The sequence below is a fragment of the Taeniopygia guttata genome, chromosome 1A (genome assembly GCF_048771995.1).
Source record: "Taeniopygia guttata chromosome 1A, bTaeGut7.mat, whole genome shotgun sequence".
Taxonomy (NCBI): domain Eukaryota; kingdom Metazoa; phylum Chordata; class Aves; order Passeriformes; family Estrildidae; genus Taeniopygia; species Taeniopygia guttata.
The window spans coordinates 55,295,562-55,316,742 of record NC_133025.1 but is presented as its reverse complement, the minus strand read 5'-3'; the positions used below and the strand labels follow the sequence as shown (position 1 = coordinate 55,316,742).

The 21,181-nt window shown below is 44.1% G+C and overlaps 1 protein-coding gene across 6 annotated transcripts in view; it reads left to right on the top strand.

The window, feature by feature from the left end:
* The window catches only part of DENND5B (DENN domain containing 5B), a 105,202-nt gene extending 92,063 nt beyond the window's left edge, over positions 1-13,139 (top strand). For all 6 annotated transcript variants that reach the window (XM_072923510.1, XM_072923506.1, XM_072923509.1 and 3 more), the window contains 9 exons: positions 620-748; positions 1,475-1,596; positions 3,386-3,531; positions 5,176-5,294; positions 6,316-6,503; positions 7,159-7,241; positions 7,388-7,514; positions 8,265-8,439; positions 9,173-13,139. In XM_072923510.1, the coding sequence (XP_072779611.1) occupies positions 620-748; positions 1,475-1,596; positions 3,386-3,531; positions 5,176-5,294; positions 6,316-6,503; positions 7,159-7,241; positions 7,388-7,514; positions 8,265-8,439; positions 9,173-9,356 (1,273 nt within the window). In that variant the 3' untranslated portion in view covers positions 9,357-13,139. The remainder of the gene's footprint in view (positions 1-619; positions 749-1,474; positions 1,597-3,385; positions 3,532-5,175; positions 5,295-6,315; positions 6,504-7,158; positions 7,242-7,387; positions 7,515-8,264; positions 8,440-9,172) is intronic.
* The last annotated feature ends 8,042 nt before the right edge of the window (positions 13,140-21,181 follow it).

The window sequence follows — 21,181 nt, the reverse complement described above, 5'->3', positions numbered from 1 at the left end:
CAGTTCTGCTTTCCTACAGATGAAACATATGGAGGGCTGTTCAAATCATCACTTACAGGAAGACCTCTTATATCCCTAAAAATCTAGTTCTGCTTGCAGCTTTTTGCTGCTGTTTTTGCCTCAGCAGTCCTGCTTTTCTCATTGCTGCTGCCTCAAGGGGTTTGTTAGAACCTTCAGAGCCATGTGGCTTGGAGAAACACTGAGGACACGTGTTTGTCCTCTGCCCTCCCAGACACACCCGTTCTAGTCAGCAGCTTGAGGGGCAGCCGAGATGTAACTGGGTCTCACAAGGTGCCTGATTTTTTAAGTGTTAGCAGTGTCCCTGAGAACACCTACCTCAGGCAATGCAGGGGTAAGCAGGTTTACCCCTCCTCACCTCAGCCAGGTAGCCACAGAGCAGCTCCTATGGGCTGCCATGCCCAGGAAAAGCTGCCTGGGGCTGCCAGGGATCTCATTGCCACAGTGCAGGGTTCTGGGGGCCCTGCTGGGGATCTCTCCAGAAATTATGTCAGAAAACATTTTCCAGTTCACCTGCTGCGTCATCACGCTGGATGTTGCCATTTGAAGCATGCAGGATTTTTATGATTCATCTGTTTATTTTCTTCCCCACACATTTCAGACACGTTCAGAACATGAGCGAGATAAAGACTGATGTGGGGCGAGCCCGAGCCTGGATAAGACTTTCTCTGGAGAAGAAACTTTTGTCTCAGCACCTGAAGCAGCTGCTTTCCAACCAGGCACTTGCAAAGTAAGCCAGCTCTTTCCTTCAAACCTTCACTTTCACACTGTGAAGGTGGTGTCTCAAGGTGCTGCTGCATGGGGTACAGCCAGGCACCCTGTTTGGCACTGTGGTTTCCAGCTAGAAGTGCCTAAGGGCAGGGGGGAGCTGGGACAGGTAGTACTGCCCACCCAGCAGGGCAAAAGTCTGCTCATCTACATGGAAAGCACATCAGAGGTTTCAGGAAGGAGGCATTAGTTCTTGGTCAGATCCCTGCACTGATCCAAGCCCCACTGCAGCCCTACAGATCCTTGAACTGTCAGAGTGGTGGGAGGACCCCAGCTGCTGCTTGGTGAGTTCTGCTGGGTTTTCTGTCGCAGTGGGGAGCAAAAGAAGATGAGGTTATGAGACCATTCCACAGTGGGAAGGTATGGGGAAGAAATGAGGTTGCTGTGTGTTGGTTCAGATCTGCTGCTGTGAGCAATGTTAGTTTTTACCTGTGCTTTGCAGCAAACCCCAAACTGAAATGAACTCAGTAGCCTTGCTGTGGGAGCATGGAGCCAAGAGTGCTCTGTAAAACATCTGTGCCACATGTACATGCTCTCTGAGGGTTTCAAACAGCTTCTGTTGTTGGAGAGTCACACCTCCTATTAAGAGCTACTCTTCATTTGGTGTTTTGAGATTCAAACACCTTTTAAGATATGTGGTGCTCTTTCAACAGCAACAACAAAAATGCCATGTGCTTGTTTCTCCCAGGAAACTTTACAAGCGTTACGCTTTCCTGCGCTGTGAAGAAGAACGAGAACAGTTTCTGTATCACCTGCTCTCACTCAATGCTGTGGATTACTTCTGCTTCACAAGCGTCTTCACTACAATCAGTGAGTTGGAGAATCAATTTTTTTCCCCCTGACTAAAAATTAGTTGCTGTCCTGGTTTGTAAGAGATGATGTTGCCGATGCCCTTATCTGGGAGCCTTGGTTGTTGCTGCAGGGCTCCTGGGTGCTGGGTGTTGCTCTGGGAAACCAGCTGAGAGCCAAGGTTGTGTGGGAGTGCTCTGGATAAGAGCATTGCACAAAGGAGAGTAATCAGCAGGGAGTGCTGCTCTCTGTAGATTTTCTTTCAGCTTCTCTCCCAGACAAGTCCTCCACCTCCTAATGCTTCTTTATGGCCTTCATTAAGTTGCATCCTGCTCTCTTCAGACCAAGGAGGCAATGAAAGATTGGAGGATGAAATACTTTGTGCTCCTCTTTGTATCTTAAATCTCTTTTTGCATCTTCTTAAATGCCAGAAAGATTCCCTTTCTCACTCTTTCTTGAAAGAAGAAGAGCAGAGATTGGATTGATAACTGGAAATGAATCTTTGTCTCTCCAGTACTGGACAATGCAGAAAAAGCAAGATGCCATTAGATGACCTAATTATTTAAATTCTCCTGGGCAGCCATTATTTTTAATTTTCCTGCCTGTTCAGAGTGAAGTGAAGCAAGTTTTAAATGGCAGTGAAAACAGGCACTCATTCTACTTTTTCTCCTTTTAGAGCAATAAATCCCTCAGAACTAGTGCAGCGCAAAGATTTATTCACCCTTGATTACCTTATTTCTGTGGGGCATCCAGCTTAACAGCTTTCTCCTGTAGGACAAGTGCTTGGAATTTGAGGGTATTTTTTTTAGTGCAGTATGATTGGCTGGCACACAAATGTAAAAGAAGCTGGCTTAGCTTCCCCAGTCAAAAAGGCAGCTTGTGAAACATATGGGGAGAGTGGGTCTTGCACTGCAGGAGGTGCAGTGTCAGAGTCAAATCCAAATTGGGCTGGGTGGCAGTCCTTGTCTTCAGCATGTATGGGTGGTACAGATTTAAAAGCAGAAGGGTAAGAGAATAAGAACAAGAAATAAGAATAAAGAGGGGCATGTCCACAGAGACACACACAAGAACTGAGAGTCTGGCTGTGGTGTTGGCAGTCATGCCAGCATTTCCTATCACAGCCTTTCGGTACTTAAAGGGGGCCCGTACAAAAGATGGGAACAAATATTTTATCATTTACCTGTTGCAGTAGGTACTTTCAGGGGTAGAAAAGTACAAAAGATGGGAACAAATATTTTATCATTTACCTGTTGCAGTAGGTACTTTCAGGGGTAGAAAAGTACAAAAGATGGGAACAAATATTTTATCATTTACCTGTTGTAGGTAGGTACTTTCAGGGGTAGAAAAGTACAAAAGATGGGAACAAACATTTTATCATTTACTTGTTGCAGTAGGACAAGGAGTGATGATTTTAAACTAAAAGGGGGTCAATTTAGGTTAGATATGGGGAAGGTTTTTTACATTTTGGGTAGTGAGACCGTGGCGCAGGGGATGGGATGCCCCATCCCCGGGAGTGTTGAAGGTCAGCTTGGAGGGGGCTGTGAGCAGTCTGGTCTGGTTGAAGATGGCCCTGCTCACTGCAGGGGGGTTGGACGGGATGTCTAGCGAAGGTGGCTTCCCGAGCAGGCTGTCGGATGCCCGTGCCGCTCCTCTCCGCCCCATGCCGCCGCCGGCGGGGCCGGCTCTGCCGCGGGGCCGCAGCTCCACCGTGCGGCACCGCCGCCCTCCGCCCCGGCAACTGCGCTCGCTCCAAGGGAAAAGCAAAATAGATCAAGAATAACGTGCTTCCCCCCTCTCTGCCTGTTCTCAGTGATACCTTACAGGTCAGTGATAATTCCCATCAAGAAACTAAGCAATGCAATAACCACATCAAACCCGTGGATATGTGTGTCAGGAGAGCTGGGAGATAGTGGTGTCATGCAGATTCCTAAAAACCACCTAGAAATGACGTTTGAGGTGAGTACGTGCTCTTCGTGTTTTCCTTACAATTTGAAACGTGCTTCCGAATAAATAATAATTTGTTAGGGTTTTTTTAAGAGCACGGCATTTCAGATTCTGTCCTGATTTTCAGCGTCACTGTAGGTTCAAATATGTACAGAAAAATAGCCTGCCCCTCTTGTGTGAGATTGAGGGTTTCCTGTGAGCACTTTTAAGCACAGGCCTTGCTGCTGTCCCTGTCCAGCCCAGAATTCCTCACGTTGCCTATTTCCATATCTCATTCCCTTCCACACTGCCTTGCCTAATTTTCCCTTTCAGTCCTTATTTCCAGCTCCTCATCTCCCTTCCAAGTTTCTTTTCCCTTCTTTCACTCTGTCTTTCCACTAAGCACCACCCAGATCCCTTTTGACCTCTGGCCAGTCCCAAATATCTTCTGAGCCCATTGTCTGGCATTGCTCTTCAACATCCCAGCCTCAGGTGCTGTCTGTGGCACACCAGGAGCTACCATCCCCACTGGGCTCTCTCCCCTAGGCTTGCTGGGGTTTTCTCTTTGCTTTCCCCTCTGCTTTCCCACCCAGCAATTACAGGTTGGCTCGGTGCCATGCCAAAGCAGGTGGTAGTGGGAATTGCAGGGAAAGCCCCATCAAGCTCCTCTAGCTCCGGGCTGTACCACATCCATTAAGGAGTGATTTTGTAGGAAAATCTGCTACTGAAATTGAGATTGCATCCACTGAGCATGTGTAGACTGATCTTCAACAACAATAGCAAAAAAAATCCTCTTGCCAAATGTAGGTTGGTTTTGACAAAGAGAGGATATTTTTGAGATAAATGCCCACGTCTCGTTCACATATTACTGTTTTGTAGAAAAGATCTCCAGGCTTCTAACAGGCAAAATGACATATTTAGATATTTCTAAGGACCATATTGATTCTGTTCTGGATTATTCCTCTGGCTGAAGCTTTCCTAAAATATCAAGTTGGGTAGCCACCCACTTGTAGAAAATGTCAGCCCAAGCTGCTTGTTTGGCAGCATCAGAAGCAGTGAAAACCAAGGTCTTTCAAGGGAAGTGTTTAAGTGACATTAACAGATGTTGTCAGCCCCACCTACAATTACATCTTGCACTGGAATTCACAGTGCCTTGTTTTCCTTCTTCTGTGTCTTTGTGATGCTGAATCTCATGTTAGTGATTTTTGTTTGGGCCAACAATAAGCAAATCAATCTGAGAAAATAATAAAGGATCTAGGGACTGCTGCATAGTGTGGAGTGAGTCAGCTGAAGGTCAGTATGCTCCAAATGGATTTTTGAAAGGCTGTTTGTATTGAAGATCTATTTCTTCTGCAAAAGCACACCTTTTTATCACCTTACTCAGAAATGTGTAATTAATACTTCTCAGAAATATTCAGAGTGAGTGCTCCCCACTAAGAACGTCATCTCTCCACAAGCTTTTAACAGTTTTAGTTATTTTCTCCTGTCTTTAAAGAATTATGCTGCTTTTGAAAATGCTCTGCATGTTTGGTCAAAAATACTTGTTCTATAAATCAAAAAACAAAAAAAACTAGAAAACTGAATAAAAGCCTATATTTTACCATATGCATGCATGGGGTTGGGGATGTGTGTTGTCTGTTCTTTTTTAAATGAAGCAAAAACTGTTACTCATTTCAGTGCCAGAACTTGGGGAAGCTGACAACTGTTCAGATTGGTCATGACAACTCAGGGCTGCTGGCCAAGTGGCTAGTTGATTGTGTCATGGTCAGGAATGAAATAACAGGACACACGTACAAGTAAGCAATAAGTCATAATTTTCCTTGTCTGAAATTCTTGTTGAATTTAGAGAAAGCAAGAAGGCATTCACATTCTCCTTAACTCTGGGGCTGATTTGGGTGCCTGATAGGGTTGGGTTGGTCTCCCCCACCCCTGGTTCTCTCATTTCAGTAGCCCAAGTTGAAATCAGATAATCTGATAAATATTAAATGAAACTTGAGTGTAGGATTTTCTTTGCATCTTTTTGAGACAGGACAGACAGTATGGATACTTTTGAAGTGATTTGTATGTTTGTGTCTAATAATTTGATCTCTTGATTTGAAGTAGTGTGGTAAAATTGTGCATAAATTAATTATTTAAACTCCAAGAGCTGAAATGATGCTCTGGGGGAAATAGCAAGTAAATAAAAAGTTTTGATGATTTCTTAATCTTATGTTGAGCACATACCTCTGTGTCAAAATGGTCTCCTAATTCACCATTGGTTTTACAAAACGTGGCTGAGCAGACAAAAATTTTTTAAAAAATGTGAACTTGGAATACAGCAATGCAGAGTTGGCCACAGTGTATAGGAGAAGGTAGGAGAACATGTGATAAAATGGGTATGGACATGTACATGGATTTCATTAGGGCTGTGTGTGGGATCCAAAGCTACAGCAGTAAAATGTGAGGTGAGGTCTGAGTATGAGATGTCACAGCCTCTGCTGGGTGGATATTCTGTGGGGATTTGGTTGTTAATCATCACAATGCTCTTAAAGGCTGCATATCAGTTGTGACTGCAAGTGCAAAATAACGTGGCAGAAAAGAAGATGTGGATCATAAAATATGTGTGTGACCCAAGCTTTGCATATTTCCCTGTTTCTAAGGATGATCAGTTGTGGTGCAGGGGCTGCTCCTGCCGAGCTCTGCTTGGTGAGCATTTCCTGGGAGCAGAGTGTTCCCTGCCTGTTAGCTGTGCTTGTTGGGTGCCAGCTGTCCCCCAGCTTTGGGACCAGGCTGCAGGGTGTGTGTGGCTGACCTGTGCTTGTCCTGGGCACGCTGCAGGTTCCCCTGTGGGCGATGGCTGGGAAAAGGCGTGGATGATGGCAGCCTGGAGCGAATCCTCATTGGAGAGCTGGTGTCCTCCGCGGCTGACGAAGAGCTGGGCAAGCAGTGCCGCACCCCGCCCCAGCAGAAGTCTCCCACCGTGACTCGGCGGCTGAGCATCACTTCCCTCACAGGGAGGAACACCAGTAAGTCCTTGCCTTCCTCTCCAGGGCCATAGGGAAGGGATCTGCTGCCAGCTGCTGGGAAAAAAGCTTCTGTGAACAGGAGGGTTCATCCTGAGGCAAGGTTTGGTGCAAAGCAGCAGCTGCAAGCTGATGAGCTTTTCCTGCCCTCCATGGTTGGTGTTTGCTCTGTGACATACATGTTGCCTCTTTTAATGTCCCCTTTTGACTGTTGAGAGAGAATAATCTCTTTCTTTGGAGCATAGGGATATGAGATGAGGGAGGAGGAGGCAGCAGAATTTGCAGTAGCTGATGCTGCTCAGCCTCCCAGCTCACTTTGCAGTCTGTGGGAAGATAGGCCTGCCTCTCTGAGGGCAGCTCAGAGTTTGATGTGGCTGCTGTGAGCTGCCTTCTGGCAAAGCTTATCTCTGCAGGGACCCTAGGGCACATCGACCTCGCATCCCTAAAATTAGCTTTTATGAGTTACTGCACTTGGCTGCAACAGGACACGGGACTGTGAGGGTCACAAGAGGCATTCTCTGCTAAGGCACAGAGATGTGACAGTGTAGATCCTGTTCATACATCTGTCCAGCTCCTGTAAAATTAGAGAACCTGAGTGCTGAAATATCAAGCAAGCAAAGATTAACCTTCAGCTGGTTTGCTCTCCATCATTTCACAGGGCCTAATACAGGGCAGATCCAAGAGGGAATCGGGGAAGCCGTGAACAACATTGTAAAACACTTCCACAAGCCAGAGAAAGAGGTAATTCCCACTTTTCATTACTTGCCTGCAAATTTTGATAAAACAGAAATGGCACTGAAGTACCAGTAGATGAACTACCTTTAGGTCTGAAGTTTCTGTCATCCAAACAAGGCAAGTTGTACTTACCTGCTCTCCCTTTTCCACAGAGAGGGAGCCTTACCATTCTGTTGTGTGGAGAAAATGGTCTGGTTGCAGCACTGGAGCAGGTCTTCCACCATGGATTCAAATCAGCTCGCATTTTCCATAAGAATGTCTTCATCTGGGATTTTATAGGTAAGCTGGTATATGATTTGAAGGAAAAGGCTTAGGGCAAAATGACTCCTCACACACAGACCTTGGATTCTTATCAGCTAGGGTGCTATTTATCCTGCCAAGCACCTGCTCCAGGTTGCTTAAAGTCAATGAGAAACCTGGTGGCGGAGTAGAAGTATTAAACTCTGTGCAAGAGAAGATTGTGAGTCTGTGCAGTAATTTAAGAGTGCCTAGTTCAAGCAGCTGCTTTTCTGAGAGAAACAAGGTAGGCTGAAGGTTGGGGTAGAGGAGCTATCAGTGTTAGGAGGAGAGCTAGGAAAGGGCAGGGAGTGAAAGGTTTGGATTCCTGGTTTATGAGAACTCTCCTCATCATTGCACTGGTGACCCTTACCTGTAGGCCTATGTAGGGCTAATTTAAAATATACTTCCTCCCTTAGAACAGGCTTGCAGGCAGAGATGCTCAGCCTGAGGGTAAGTGCTTACTCAGAAAAGGTGAAAAATCAATGCTGATGGTATCACTTACAGTGAACCATTGAGGGGTGCTCTGGTGCTGCTCCTTGGTGTTACCTGTGTCAGACATCAACCAGACTGACCAGTGCTATGCCATAGCAAAGGTGGAGGTGACCACCTACCTGTGGTCTTCAGAGTCAGGAATTCATAGATAAACTGTGGAATAGCTCTCAGCAGGTTGGGTTTTTAAGGATTCCCTTATGTGAGTCTGTGTCACAATGAAGTACTTCTCACTGGCTTCTGATGTTCTCCCTACCACAGAGAAAGCTGTTGCTTACTTTGAAACCAGTGATCACATTGGAGACAATGAGGAGGCCCTTTTGCTTCAAAGATCTTCATGCAAAACCTTCTGTCATTATGTCAATGCCATCAATACAGCTCCAAGGAACATTGGAAAGGATGGCAAATTCCAGATCCTGGTTTGCCTGGGGACAAGGTACCAAGCTGCTCTTAATTCCATGTGTCCTCTGGCATTAAACTAGAAGAATATTTTCCCAGTGTTGCTACTACCTTTAGTTTTCCATTTTAAGCTATCTCACACCTATCTATTATCCAGTGCCTATTTTAGGCGGCTTTAGTACTACGTCAAAAATTTGAGCAAAGAAGCACTAATAATACATGGCTAGTGTCTAAACTGCTAAAAATGTTTTGAGCTTTTTTTATAGCTGTTAGCTTGTGAAAATAGGATGCCAGTTATAATTTTGGCAGAACTGTTCTAGAGGAACCTTTCTTTCCTAATAGGGCACTTTCTGTCTTACACTTGGAGAGGGGCAGGAGGGTGGGACTTAGTTGTATTTTGGAGGGTAGAAGTTGGTATATCTAGAAATAAGTGCCATTTTTGTCATACCTGTCTGGATACTTGGAAAACCAGTTGGCAAACAGTCTGTCAGATTTTCCTCAAGTTTTACTTTCACTGTTCTTGATCTGAAAATGTTCCTGAATTTTACAAATGTCCAATTCTGCCAATACCTTTCAATTTTCATTTCGACAGTAGGGTAGTATTTTACTAACCAAATCGCGGGTTGCAATTTCACTGCAAACTTGCACATGCAAACAACACCCACCACTCACCAAAAGGGGCTGCATGTTTTGGGTTGTGCTCTTGGAGAAGAATTCCAGTGTGATATCTGTGGTAATTGCTAAAACAATTCCTGTCCTGCCCTTTTCAGGGACCACTTGCTGTTTCAGTGGATCCCGCTGCTGGCGGAGTGCCCGCCCATCACGAGGATGTACGAGGAGAACGCTCTCCTCCGGGACCGCATGACTGTCAACTCCCTTATCCGAGTCCTACAGACATTGCAAGACTTCAACATCATCCTAGAAGGATCGCTCATTAAAGGAGTGGATGTTTAGCATGGCTTTGCTGAGAACTTCATTACTCCTTTCCCAAACAAGCAAACCACAATTGGAGACCTGTCAGGACTTGAATGCCATGGTAGTGCACCACTGTAAGGCAAAGCTGCTGGTGGAAGCAGGATTGGGAAGAACAGTTTGTGCCCGATGGGGACTGGCCTCTAAAGCTGCAGAATGCTAAGATGCAGTATTGTAGTTTATTTGAAACAGAAATTTAGTACAAAAATAGAGTATTTTCATGTGTTAGATGTGTGTAAATATGCTATCTTTCTTTAAGAAATTATATTACTCTAAGAAATTTTTCTTAGAGTGAATGTTCTTGTTCTGACTATGAGTAGCTTAAACCCAGGGGAAGGACTTGGGGAGGGAGGGAAGGACCAAGGTGGGAAGGGATGCCGCTACTTGCTTGTGAGGAAGAAGCCAATCAACATGTAAATACAGCGCAAACTCAGCAGGGCTTTTTTCAGGTGTTGCAAATTAATACAGCAAATATCCCTATGTAGCCATTGTGATCGTGTCACTCTTGGAAAAGCTGTAAGCATATGCTGGTTTACCCTACTGTACATGGTCTCTCTTAGTTTGTTGTTTGTTCAAAGACTCGCCTTCCCATGCATGGAAGTAGTGAGTTGGTTTTTTTTTTTCCTGTAAGGTGTTTTGTGTCACTCCTGTTGAACTCTAAAAGGGGAAACAAGTGCTGGAATGCTTAAACACTGGAGAGAAGGACTGCTGTCAGCCTCAGAGCCTGAGAGGATGAAACACCTGTTGAAGCCTTGCTGTTGCAGCCTGAGATGGGGAATGGTGGCTTGCTTGACTCACCCAGTAGTGTGTCCCTTCCCTGTCTAGATGTTGTCATGATTCACCCTCAGCCAGTTTGTGTTGTGGATGACCTTTTTTTTCCCCATGATGAGGAATTTGGTTTATGCCGAATTCTTGCTGTACTTGAGAAGAATCATTGCTGTAGAGCCACAAATGCTGCTGTTGCCGTGCCACCAAACTGTATCAGCTGGCTTTGAAATGCTGACAGGTCTTCCTTTACCTTGAAGAATGAATATCCCTAGGGGAGTACAGGATCTTGAATGACTTCTTTTTTATTTTTTTTTTTAATTATCCAGCTACAAAAAGAAAAGGAATCAAGCAAAAGGAGGGAAAAAAATAATCTCACGTTGGTGTTTTTGAGGCTTCTCTCCTACACTCTTTCCGGTTCATATGTTACTGATACAGTGCATATATGGAGATATAGCTCTTGAGGAGGAGCTGGGAGCAACTGTATGATGCAAATTGAACAAGAGATTATATCAACATCACCTTGTGAATACCATGCAGTGAATATAGAGTTTATTTTCCATTCTTGTGGATGGGAGTTGGAAGGGTCTGAGGACACAGTTAGCTTCATCTCGTTTTAATTTTTGGACATTAGTTTAAATACAGGTTTTTGTTTTCACTTGTTTGTTCCCTACAATCTTGGGTATTTAGTCAGTGGATTCTTTGAAGGTCTCACTGTCAGCTGAGGCTTGGGAAAGGCCCCTGACTGATTCTGTGAGTGTGTTACCTTGCCCTATGCATTAGGAGGGGCTTGGCATTAGGAGGGGCTTGGCAGTGGTGGACAGTGCCAGGTCTTGGCATAGTGTGCACATGGTGGAAGGAGGTATGGGACACAAGGAAAAGGAAGGAGGATGAAAATTAGAGTTTGCTTTTTCACCTGCCTTTTGTCAAGCTTCTTTACTTTCCTGGGGTCCTTCTGCTGCTCAATTCTTAGAACAGCACTCACTTCAGTGTCAAAGTGTCATGTCAGACTCCCAACCAGAAGAAAACTCTTCATGTAACTCATTGGAGAGTTTTATGTTATAGAAGTCTTTTTGTTTCTAAGAGAGAAGTAAAATAACACTGTCAAGGAGCCTTCCACTTTAATGAGGGTTCCAGCTTTCAATAACCATTCTTTCCTCCTGAGCTTGTGCTTCCTTAAACTGACTGAACTCATCCCAAATACTGCAGGCAGTACTGCCATGTCACTGCTGTAGGTGTGAGTAACTAATGTAAAGGCTGTGAATGGTGTCTTGAGTTAGTAGCCAGAGCCCACAGCCGTGTGACATCTCTTACATTTCCAGAAATGTGAAATTTGGGGTGTTAGGATTTTCTATGTGGCCAGGCATGTCTGCTTAGAGTCAGCAGATGATGCATGACAGCTCTTCAGCAGCAATTGAAAATGTGTCCCTGTATTTAACTATCAATGAATTATATGTTTAGCACCAGAAACCATGTGGCAGCATTATTTGGTAATGACTGCTTAGGATGTTTTGATTTCTATTACAACTTAGGCCTTTCATGTCTAATGACTGCTGTACAAGATATTTTTCACGCCCAGCCCAGTCTAAGTGACTTTCATTTTGCTGAAATAACCACCTCTTTAGTTTTTGTATTTCTTCACAGCATCATCTGCACTTGCAGGCTGGATGCTTCCCAAAGTAAACTGCTGCAGACTTCTCCAAAGGCTATGTCTGACTGGAGCATTCATAACATTCATCTGACATGACAAGGGTTAAGTGCAAGCAGGATAAAGGAGAAATGTAGGCACCTCCAAAGGTCATTCATTTAAATGAATAAACCACACACAGAGAAAAAAGGCAATAACTACATTAAGTCTTTCTTAAGTTAAAAGAAATCAAAACCTGAGAATTTTTAAAATTCAGATCAGGGCCTTTCCCCATTCCAGGCTACATTAAGAAACCTTTAGCACTTAACACAACTTCACCTCAGCTTTTTCAGCAAGTGTTGACTTGTTTGGTTTTGTCAGGTTTCACATCATATTAATAATAATACAGTAAAAATTATGTATGTCTCATGTTTCCTTGTAGGCAATAAATCACCCCAAGATATGTTGAAACGGGCACAACTGAGTGCCTCAGATTCCTGGAGTAGTTATTTGACAACCTTGGGAGAACGGTTCTTCATAGTGAATTTTTATCGTACCATGTATGTTTTTTGGGTTTTTTTTTAGTGGACTACTTTTGTTGATTGGAAACTGTGAGGTTTTTTTTCTGTAAGGTTTACAGAAATCATTCTACCCACTAGAATGGTGAGAAACCCATCAGGATTCTTCTAAGCTAACACAGTTTTTACTTCAGTGTTAAAGCACCTTCTTTGGTTGAGAAAGGGAATCTTGGAAAAGACCAAAGCTCTCTGGTATCTGCTTTGTAAAAACACACACAAAAAAAATCTTATCCAATGCCCATCTACAGATGTTTGAGTTTGCATAGTCCAGTTGTACTAACAGCCAGCATGGTAACTTGAGGGAGTCAGAGAATCTAATGCCTCACTATGTACAAAATGTGTATTTATAATTCTCTGAAATAAATGAAGTTGTACTGTTTAGTGAAAAATCTACTCATGTTTATTCCAAGTTGGTTTTTGTAATTAGCTATCATTGTTCAAAAACGTGTTTTTAGGGTAGTTGCGCGGCAGCGTGTTGGAGAAAATTCCTTCTTTCAATCAAATGAAGGTGCACATTGTGAGGGGAAATCTTGTGTGTTACACTTGAAATGTACAAATGTGCCCTGTATAGCTTAAAATGATCCCTAAATGTCTCCATTAAGTATATTTTGTCTTTACATCATTACTAACAGAATAGGAACTGGATTGTTTTCAAGACAACATTAGTAAAAGTATTGTTTTATCAAGCACTTTAACATAACACACCACAAACCAACATGGGTTTTTCAGGTTTTGAAGTACATTGAAATACAGCTTTTCATGCTATGTCCTTTACAAATAAAACTGTGAGAATAATGGTTGGTGTCACTTTCTCCTTGCAGAGGAACCAAGAGATTTGGGTCTCAAGCTGAGGAGCTGATCTGAGCCTGGAGGGAATAAACTGAACAGAATGATTCAGCTGGTGGTGACTCTGGTACTGGGAACTTGCTGGAGCAAAGCTGGGGAGAAGGGGGTGTAAGGGACTGTTCCCAAAACCAGCCCTTCTGCCTCCCCTGACACAAAGGGGAGGCAGAGAGACCATGCTGAGCCCCAGCAGCTCTTTATTCCAAGGCTTGGGTGGAAAATGTGGCTGATTACAGGGAAGAAGTGGGATCACAGTGAAGCTGAGCTCTTTCCAGAATGGCGTTTTCTCAGCAGCCGGGATTGCTTTGCCCTTGGTATCGGGAGGAGGAGGGTGGGGTTAACTTGTAGCAAAGGGTCTCTTTCCTCTCTTGGTATGAGTTGCTCTGATATTTGACCTTGGGTTAGAATGCTGGGATGAAGCTCATGCACTCCTGTCTGTCAGGCAGCGTGTTGTGGAAGAAGGAGGGTTAATGGGTAAGAGAGCGATGGATGCCTACAACAAAAAAGGTGCAAGAAAAAAAAAAAGATAGTGAAATGTCCCCAATTCTAAGTTGGACTGAATTTTCAGAAATTTCCCCCATGTCCCTGCCTGCTTCAAATATGCTGGATTTGGCAAAAATAGGATAATTTTTGGAAACTTGGACGGTTTGAAATGCAGAGCCCCGAACTGTGTGTGTGCATGGCATGTGTGAGGTGTGGCATGTTTGTTCATTTATTTTAACTATTGTTTTGAAGAGGCAGAGAATCTCAGGAGAGGACTGAAAGTCTCAGAGCTTGGGACCATATATGTGGGAATCCTGAAATATATTATGTGATGATACTGGTGCTTATCAACATTATAGATGTGAATAAAATCTATAGAGCTGCTTGTTGTCAAATGTCAGTGGGTGGGGTGGCCACACATTTATGCCTCCTTACTAAATGTGTGTAAATTAAAGATAGTGAGGTCTGACATCTTAAAGGAAGTCAGTGCTTGAAGCAGAACAGAACTAAGCCTGTCCAGGTGAGCAAGTGCAAATAACTTCCTCTCCACTGTGCTGTTGTTGATGCAGTCTGGGAGCACGGCAGTGTTTTCTGAAAGGAGGAATAAAAGAAAACTGAGAAAACTGGTATGTGTAGGAGTTGAAATAGCTCACCAATCTACTTTGTTCCTTTCCAGAATTTCAGGTAAACTTGTTTAATTTAAAAAAAAATGTGTTGAGTGAAATGGTGAGTGAAACTACTTCCCTGGCTGTCACCCCATCAGCTCAGAGGCTGAGGCTCCTGTTGCTGCAGTCAGGGAGCATTTCATTGCTGACATTCCTGATTTCTCTCCTGCTATTCCATCAGCCACGTATCATAAGCTGTTTTGAGCCCAGCACAGGGTGTGAAGGGAATGGGAAAATTCCTGTACGGGTCTGCTATCTGGTGGCTGGTTATGGTAAGCTCTCTGCTGAAGCCACTGCAGAGCTGATTTGTCAGTGGGGAGCTGTGGTTCTGCAGGAAGGCTTGACACTTCACAGGACCCCTCTGCATTCCCTGCAGACCTCACAGGGCGTCTCCGATCCTCTGAATGAACTTCCTCTGTCAGAATGTGACCAGGCAAATTATTTTCACCTTGAACCAAGCCCACTTTTGTCCTGAGGGGAGGGAGGGAAAAGCCTTAGGAGGAAACACAGCCAACCCTCCTGATCCTTACCCGCAGTGTATTTTTCATGCTGAAAAGGAGCTCACTGCTAGGTGCTACCTTGTTACCATTCAGTAATGGATTCAGTGGGGCCCATAAAAGTAAAGTAGTTGTGGTTTGCATAAGAGAGACTCAGGTGTTCACACCAGTCACTGTGTAGTAGAATAATCTGTAAGAGATGTCCCCATCTTCACATGGGACTTTGTGGCAGATTTTCCCCTGCTCCCACGGCCAGCTTATACAAGTCTAAACTAAAATTAAACTCAATAGCAGCCAGACGTTGAGTTTGGTGCCCTGCAATCCGTGCATTCTCCTGCTTTCAAGGAGAGGTTTCCACAAAGGCTGGTGCTAGCCTAGGAAAGCCATTTCCCTTACCCTGCCCCTGCAGCCAGTGGGAAGAGATGGGCTCCTTCAGTAGGCCATGCAAGGAGAAACCTCACTTAGCTGCTTTTAATTACGCCTAAAGAAGTGCAACAGAGGCAGCTTGCCCTTGGAGGTTGTGCAAGCATTAATCTCTATGAATATTCCCACCAGCACTGTCCTCCCATACAGAGTTTCTTCCTTCAAAGGCACCCAAGTGATACATTGTGATACATTTACACATCAAAAAACTAAACCATTCACAACAGTAAAATCTAAATGTCATGGACTCAGACAGTTTTTTTTTACAATATATTGATAATTTAGATACCAGTTTTAGAAAACAAAGTCCATATTTTTCTTACAGAGGCACGCAGTAGAGACCAGAAAATGTGGCTTCAATTTCTAAGTCTCCCTGACTTGCCCCAAGAGCTTTAAGCAATTTGCTTGTGTCATATTCCATCTTGCAGGTAGGGAGCTGATGTACAGAGTTGGGGGACTTTGCTGCAGCCAGTTCTGCCTCACCAAGGAAGGTTGTTCCTCCTTGGGCTCAGCAGCTGCCCCTCCAGCACCTACTGGTGTGTGACTGAGAGCTGCTTTTCAATGCTGCTGAGACAGAAGTACCCTGAGGTCTCATCTGTGGTTAAATCCAGTGTAAAAGCATTGGTGAAACCTGCTGATTTGTGGTGTTCTGGGCTTGCAAGTCTGTCAAGCTGTGTGTGGTTGGAGAGTTTTGTAATTGTCCAGACAGAAGAACAGGCTTTCTTCCTACTTAGCTTCAATGCAGGAGTTACGGTTGCCATCAGCAGTGTGATTAAGCACTGCAGAAATGCATAAAAATCCTTGTTTGGCTGTTGTGTGAGGATGGCAGTGATTCCCTATCAAAAGGGAAGGAGAGGAAACATATTTCGCAAAAGCACCTTTCCATGGCTTTTCATCTTGGTTCCATAGCTCTTGTAGGAGGTACAGACATTCCCTTACATGGAATTAATCTTGTCCTCCCCCTGCCCCACAGCCTTTCCCTGCTCATTGCAAGCCCAAATAGATCATACCAGATCCACCACACCCACAGAAAATATATGGTGGAGGACCTGTGAAGTGCTAGAGAGAGATTTCCAGTAGTAATCAGAAGCGGTCAGTACAACTGAGAACCATCTTTGGTGCTGTTGTTTGGTTGTGAAGGTTTTTTTAAAGGTGTGGATTCAATTTCAAATGAACTGGGAAGTCATCCCAAAAACCCTGGGCTCCTGTACTTGAGGTAGTGTGAGCTCTTCCATGAAGTCTCCTTAGCCTGTTCCTTGGGCTCAGTGCTCTCACCTAAGTTCATCCACTTGTACACATGCAGCTTTTGAGCTGTCATTGCCCCATGAGATAAACAGAATGTGCTCTAGGTTGGACCGTGCAATATGAGCCCTGCAGCTCAGAATCAGGGTGGCTACTGGCTTGCCAGAGACCTGAACTTCTTGCAGATGGTTTGTGGTTCCTGACTGTGTAAATAGTGTGAAGCTGGCTAGAAGTGGGTGTGGTGCACAGGATATTCTCCCCCAACCCATAAAATGGCTTAAAGAAAAACTACATTCAGGGAATGTAAGTGGAAACATCACCATATGACTCTGCCCAGCTTTCATGTTCCTAAAGCTGTGGAAAAAGCTTCCATTCGTAGTAACAGGAATACAGGAGAGCTAGGAAAAACTTGCAGACCAGAGAAGCTATTTCGTTCATCCTCGGGACAGACTTTGTTAGAAGAGAATTTCAGATGTCAGCAGGAATTTGTGCTAGACAGGGGTAGTGTGGGTAGCTGTGTTCAGTGAGAAATAGGATAGCTGCTCTGGGCTTAGTCATTTGTGTTTAACTGGCACAATGCTAAAAAGTGAGGAATGAATCTAGCTGATCTTCAATTCAAATGTGTGTCCTGGGAAGTGCAAATACAAGTTGATCCACCATGGCTTGCTGAAGTCAGTGAAAGTTCCTAAAATTGATGAGTTTAGACAGGCATTCATGAATGATGTAGTCTGCAAAACCTATTCGTTTGTGCACAGAAGAGAAGCAACCCTGTTTTGGGAAAATAATAAAATTACTGTTGTTGCTGCTGCTTTCAACACGCAGTTTTGGGACTGTTTATTAGGACAGTCCCGGTCTTCCACATAAGAGTTGGCTTCTGGATGATCTCAGCATTTTAAGTACAAATAGTTATCTCTGTGAAGGGCCAGGCTTGTGCTAGGGGAGATATTGTACGGCCTCGTGTTAATCTCTTCAGTTAAGATAGCTGGGAGAGAACAGTGGCAGGACACAGGGTGTGACAAGCAGGACACTGACTCTGAAGGCTGCTGGTGTTGACTCTGGGTAGAGCTGTGAGCAGCATGGTTTGTCTTATCACAAAGTGCAGGGTGTTCTGGATAGATCCCCCTCAGCAAGTGGGGGCAAATCTGAGCCCTCATTCCCACGGCAGAGCAGGAACTGGCAGTAGAGGACAGGCATGTCCCTTTTGTCCCCTCCACAGCCACTCCAGGCTCTCATTATCAGAAGCATTTTTCAGCAGGATGCACACGTCCATCTTTCACTTGTGCTTGGCCTGTAACCAAATTAAGTTTTCCTTTGACATTGGAAGTTAAATCTGTTTGCAATGGGACCAGCTCCTGCCAGCATCCAAAGTGTTTGGGAAGTTTTCATGCAAAAATTGCGGCAGGGCTACCAGTGCATTTTGCTGAGCACTGCAAGCCTCATGCCTTATCTGTTTCATCACCCAAGCTGGCCATGTTCCTGGAGGTATCATAAGCTGAGCTGCTGAGCAAGGTCCTCCTCACAGAGCTCCCTGGGATGCCCCTCTGTCCCTTGGACCTTGCTCCTTCCAAGTTTCATAAGCAGGGGGATTCTGAGAGACCTTTGTGCTGTAGATAAGGGTTAGGAAGGGAAGGAGAAGGAAGCAGCAGCAAGATGGGGGAGGAGGGGGTCCATAATTCATTTGAAGTGGTTCTCAGCAGGCAGTGTTTCCATGCAAACACCTCTCTGACTTCCCCCCAGCGATGCACAGCTTTTGGGGGAGGATGGCAGGAGGGCTTGCACTCCTTTTGCTCCTCCCAAATGTTGAAGTGACTTTCTACCTCTGGCTTAGGCCAGGTAAGGAAAAACCACTGAGGACTCCAGGCACAATACACACTGTAACATCTTAATCAATTTCCCCTTTCCCCTCTTTCAAAAAAAAATACTTGCCTGCAAGGGCCTGTACTATTTTTTCCTTTGTTGGCACGGGAGCCATGGGTAAGGAGATGATGGTAGCAGCTCTTTTTGTGTCTGTATAATAACTCATGACTCTCTTACTCAGCTAATTAAAACCAAAACGCCTCTAGCCACCCTGAAAAACGTAAATAACATTTATTAAAACATTGTTCTGTGGTATAACCAGCACCCAAGTTACAGAAAGACTGTTATGAAACAGGACTTTGCTTGTGAAGAAGTGGATGGCTGCAAATCAAGTGAGTACCAGGCTTTCTTCATTAAAGCATTAAGCTGGAGACAGACAGAAGCGTGTACAATTAAAAATGCATGAAATTCAGAGGGCAAACAGCTGGCAGGGACCAAAGCACCCTGAATACCTTTGCATTGTGCTTTGCCCATCTCTGGAGTTAGCACAGATATACAGGGTGTGGAATATGCAGTGAAACAAGATTTCTCCAAGGGCATTGTGTTCTTAGCACAAGTAGCAAGGTAATAGGAAGACAAAACACATGAAAGCAGAAGAAAAAAGTTTTGATGAGACAGGAGAGTGTTCTTAAATCTCTGTCTAAATGCACAGTGCCTGTTCAATAGCAGATCTGCTGTAATGTAAAATAAAGGGGGAAAACCCGTGAAGGTGAAGCCAGGAATAAAGTCAAGTCCAATATTAGGACACAGCTCTTGTGTATTCACATTTATATCAAAATCCAAGCATGTTTCATTCACAGAATGAACCCTTGGTGCAAAAGCGAGTGAGTGAAACTACTTTCTTGTTCTTTGCACTTGATAAAGATGCTGTGGAACAGACCTGATTTAATTCTTCACCTGTGGCAATGCCAGACTCACTTGAAAGGATTTGATCTAACTTTTGAGCACTCTAATCTGAATATACAAAACCTCTAAAGGTAACTAAATGAAGAGCTCTGGGATTGCAAGAGCATGTAAAGCCAAGTGCATATTGTAGCCTTGCAAAGCATGAACCATCCTAAATACCTGTTTCTTGAAATCTGGAGATGTTTGGAGAAGTGCTTTTGCTTTAATAGAGAAACAAAGCCTTTCCCATTCACTAAAAGGTCCTGCCACCACTGTTATAATACAGTTGGCAGGGCTTTGGAAATAATTCAATAAAGGGCTTGCAAAAGTTCCAGATGAGAACAGATGTTTGAAAATGTATTTTCTTTGCATTGTGTAGGAGTTCATCTCATTCTATAATCTCAGTTTAAGTTACTTGTCCCAAAGAATCAGATCCACAGACACAAATATCCCACTGAGCCAATGTTTGCCATCTTGCAAGCAGATTAGGATCAAAAATATAACTGTACCCTTGGTCAAATCAAAAATCACAGTTCCTCTCCTGTTTTAGTTTTGGGAAAAGGTTCTGTCCCTGTGTTAGTGAAAACCCTTGTTCTAAGATGTTGCATTATGTCAGAATCCAGTCTTGTTTAGTACCCAGAATTTGCACAGCTAACATGGGTCCATACAGAATAAGTTGCTCTTGCACCTACAAGCTGCACTGTCTGGAAGAAATTATCTGGTAGCAGTTACCAGTTTGATTTACTCTTTCTATCACTCTCACTTTCTGTCTCACCCTGAGAATCCTGTGTTAGTGAGCAGTAGGAGATGTGAAAGCTGGCAAGTTTTTTATGATCTTCTAAGGTTCACCTGATACAATCTAGATCAGGTGTTTTTTATCCAGTCAGAGCAGTCTCCTAACAGAGAACAACTGGAGTATGCTTGGCTGGCTCTGCATTAGAACCAGTCTGCACATCCAGGTACTGCTTCCTTCTGCCTTCCAAAAGGTAAACCCTGTTGCCTTTAGCCCCCTAGATGTGGTCATGCTGGTCAGAGTCACTCAAAACCTGAGAACAAGGGATGGTCTCTGTGCCAGCCCCAGCTTTCTGGGAAGAGACTAGATAGTTTCTTAGCTGGGCACAATGATGTAGTTATTTTCCCAGGACAGAAGACTCCACTCTCTTTCTCATGCCATGTGTGGCCCTGTGTCTCAAAATTTTGAGACAACTGTGTGGAAAGGATGCTGTTGCTTGATGAACACTTTGGACAGTCCTTTTTTTGTAAGATCATTTTATGGTACATGTACTTTGCAACTGGTTAATGCTGAGTACTCTTTCTAATTACCTGTGACTGGTGTTATGGGCATTATTGATCCTACATGAGAGAAACATGAGTTTTCCAGCAACAGGTTATTGACTACCTCAAAGAAATTAGTTACTCTCATTTCCTGTTTAAGGAGAGGGAAGTGCCAGGACCACAGCCAGAACAGGTGAGTTTTATAAGCCCTTAGTGCCAGCAGAGAACTAGCACTGAAGGGAACATGTCATGCTTCTTCAAGAGGTTTTTGGATGTTTTCAAGTCTAAAGCTGTCACTGCCTACCACATCAGACTAATTCCTTAGCAGGGCTTCCCCAGTTGATGGTAACAGACTGCACTCCAGCAACTCAGCCTAAGTTTCTCAGAGGAATGTAGTTAAGATGCTACAGCCAGCTACTCTGTGTTTTTGCAAGGGCTGTATGTGAATTTCATACAGGCAGATGGTTTACCAACCATTACAGACTTGGTGAATGGAAAATGAGTAACTGCTGCCTCTAAATGGTCCTGGGTATTTTAGAGAATGACTTGCCTGGCTGCAGCTACATGTTGGAAGGGGGAGTCTGAGTCTTCCTCTGTGCATGTAAAGCATTAAAAACAGTGGAGCAGGAAGCAGTGATGGTAGATTACACAAACCTAGCAGGGAGGG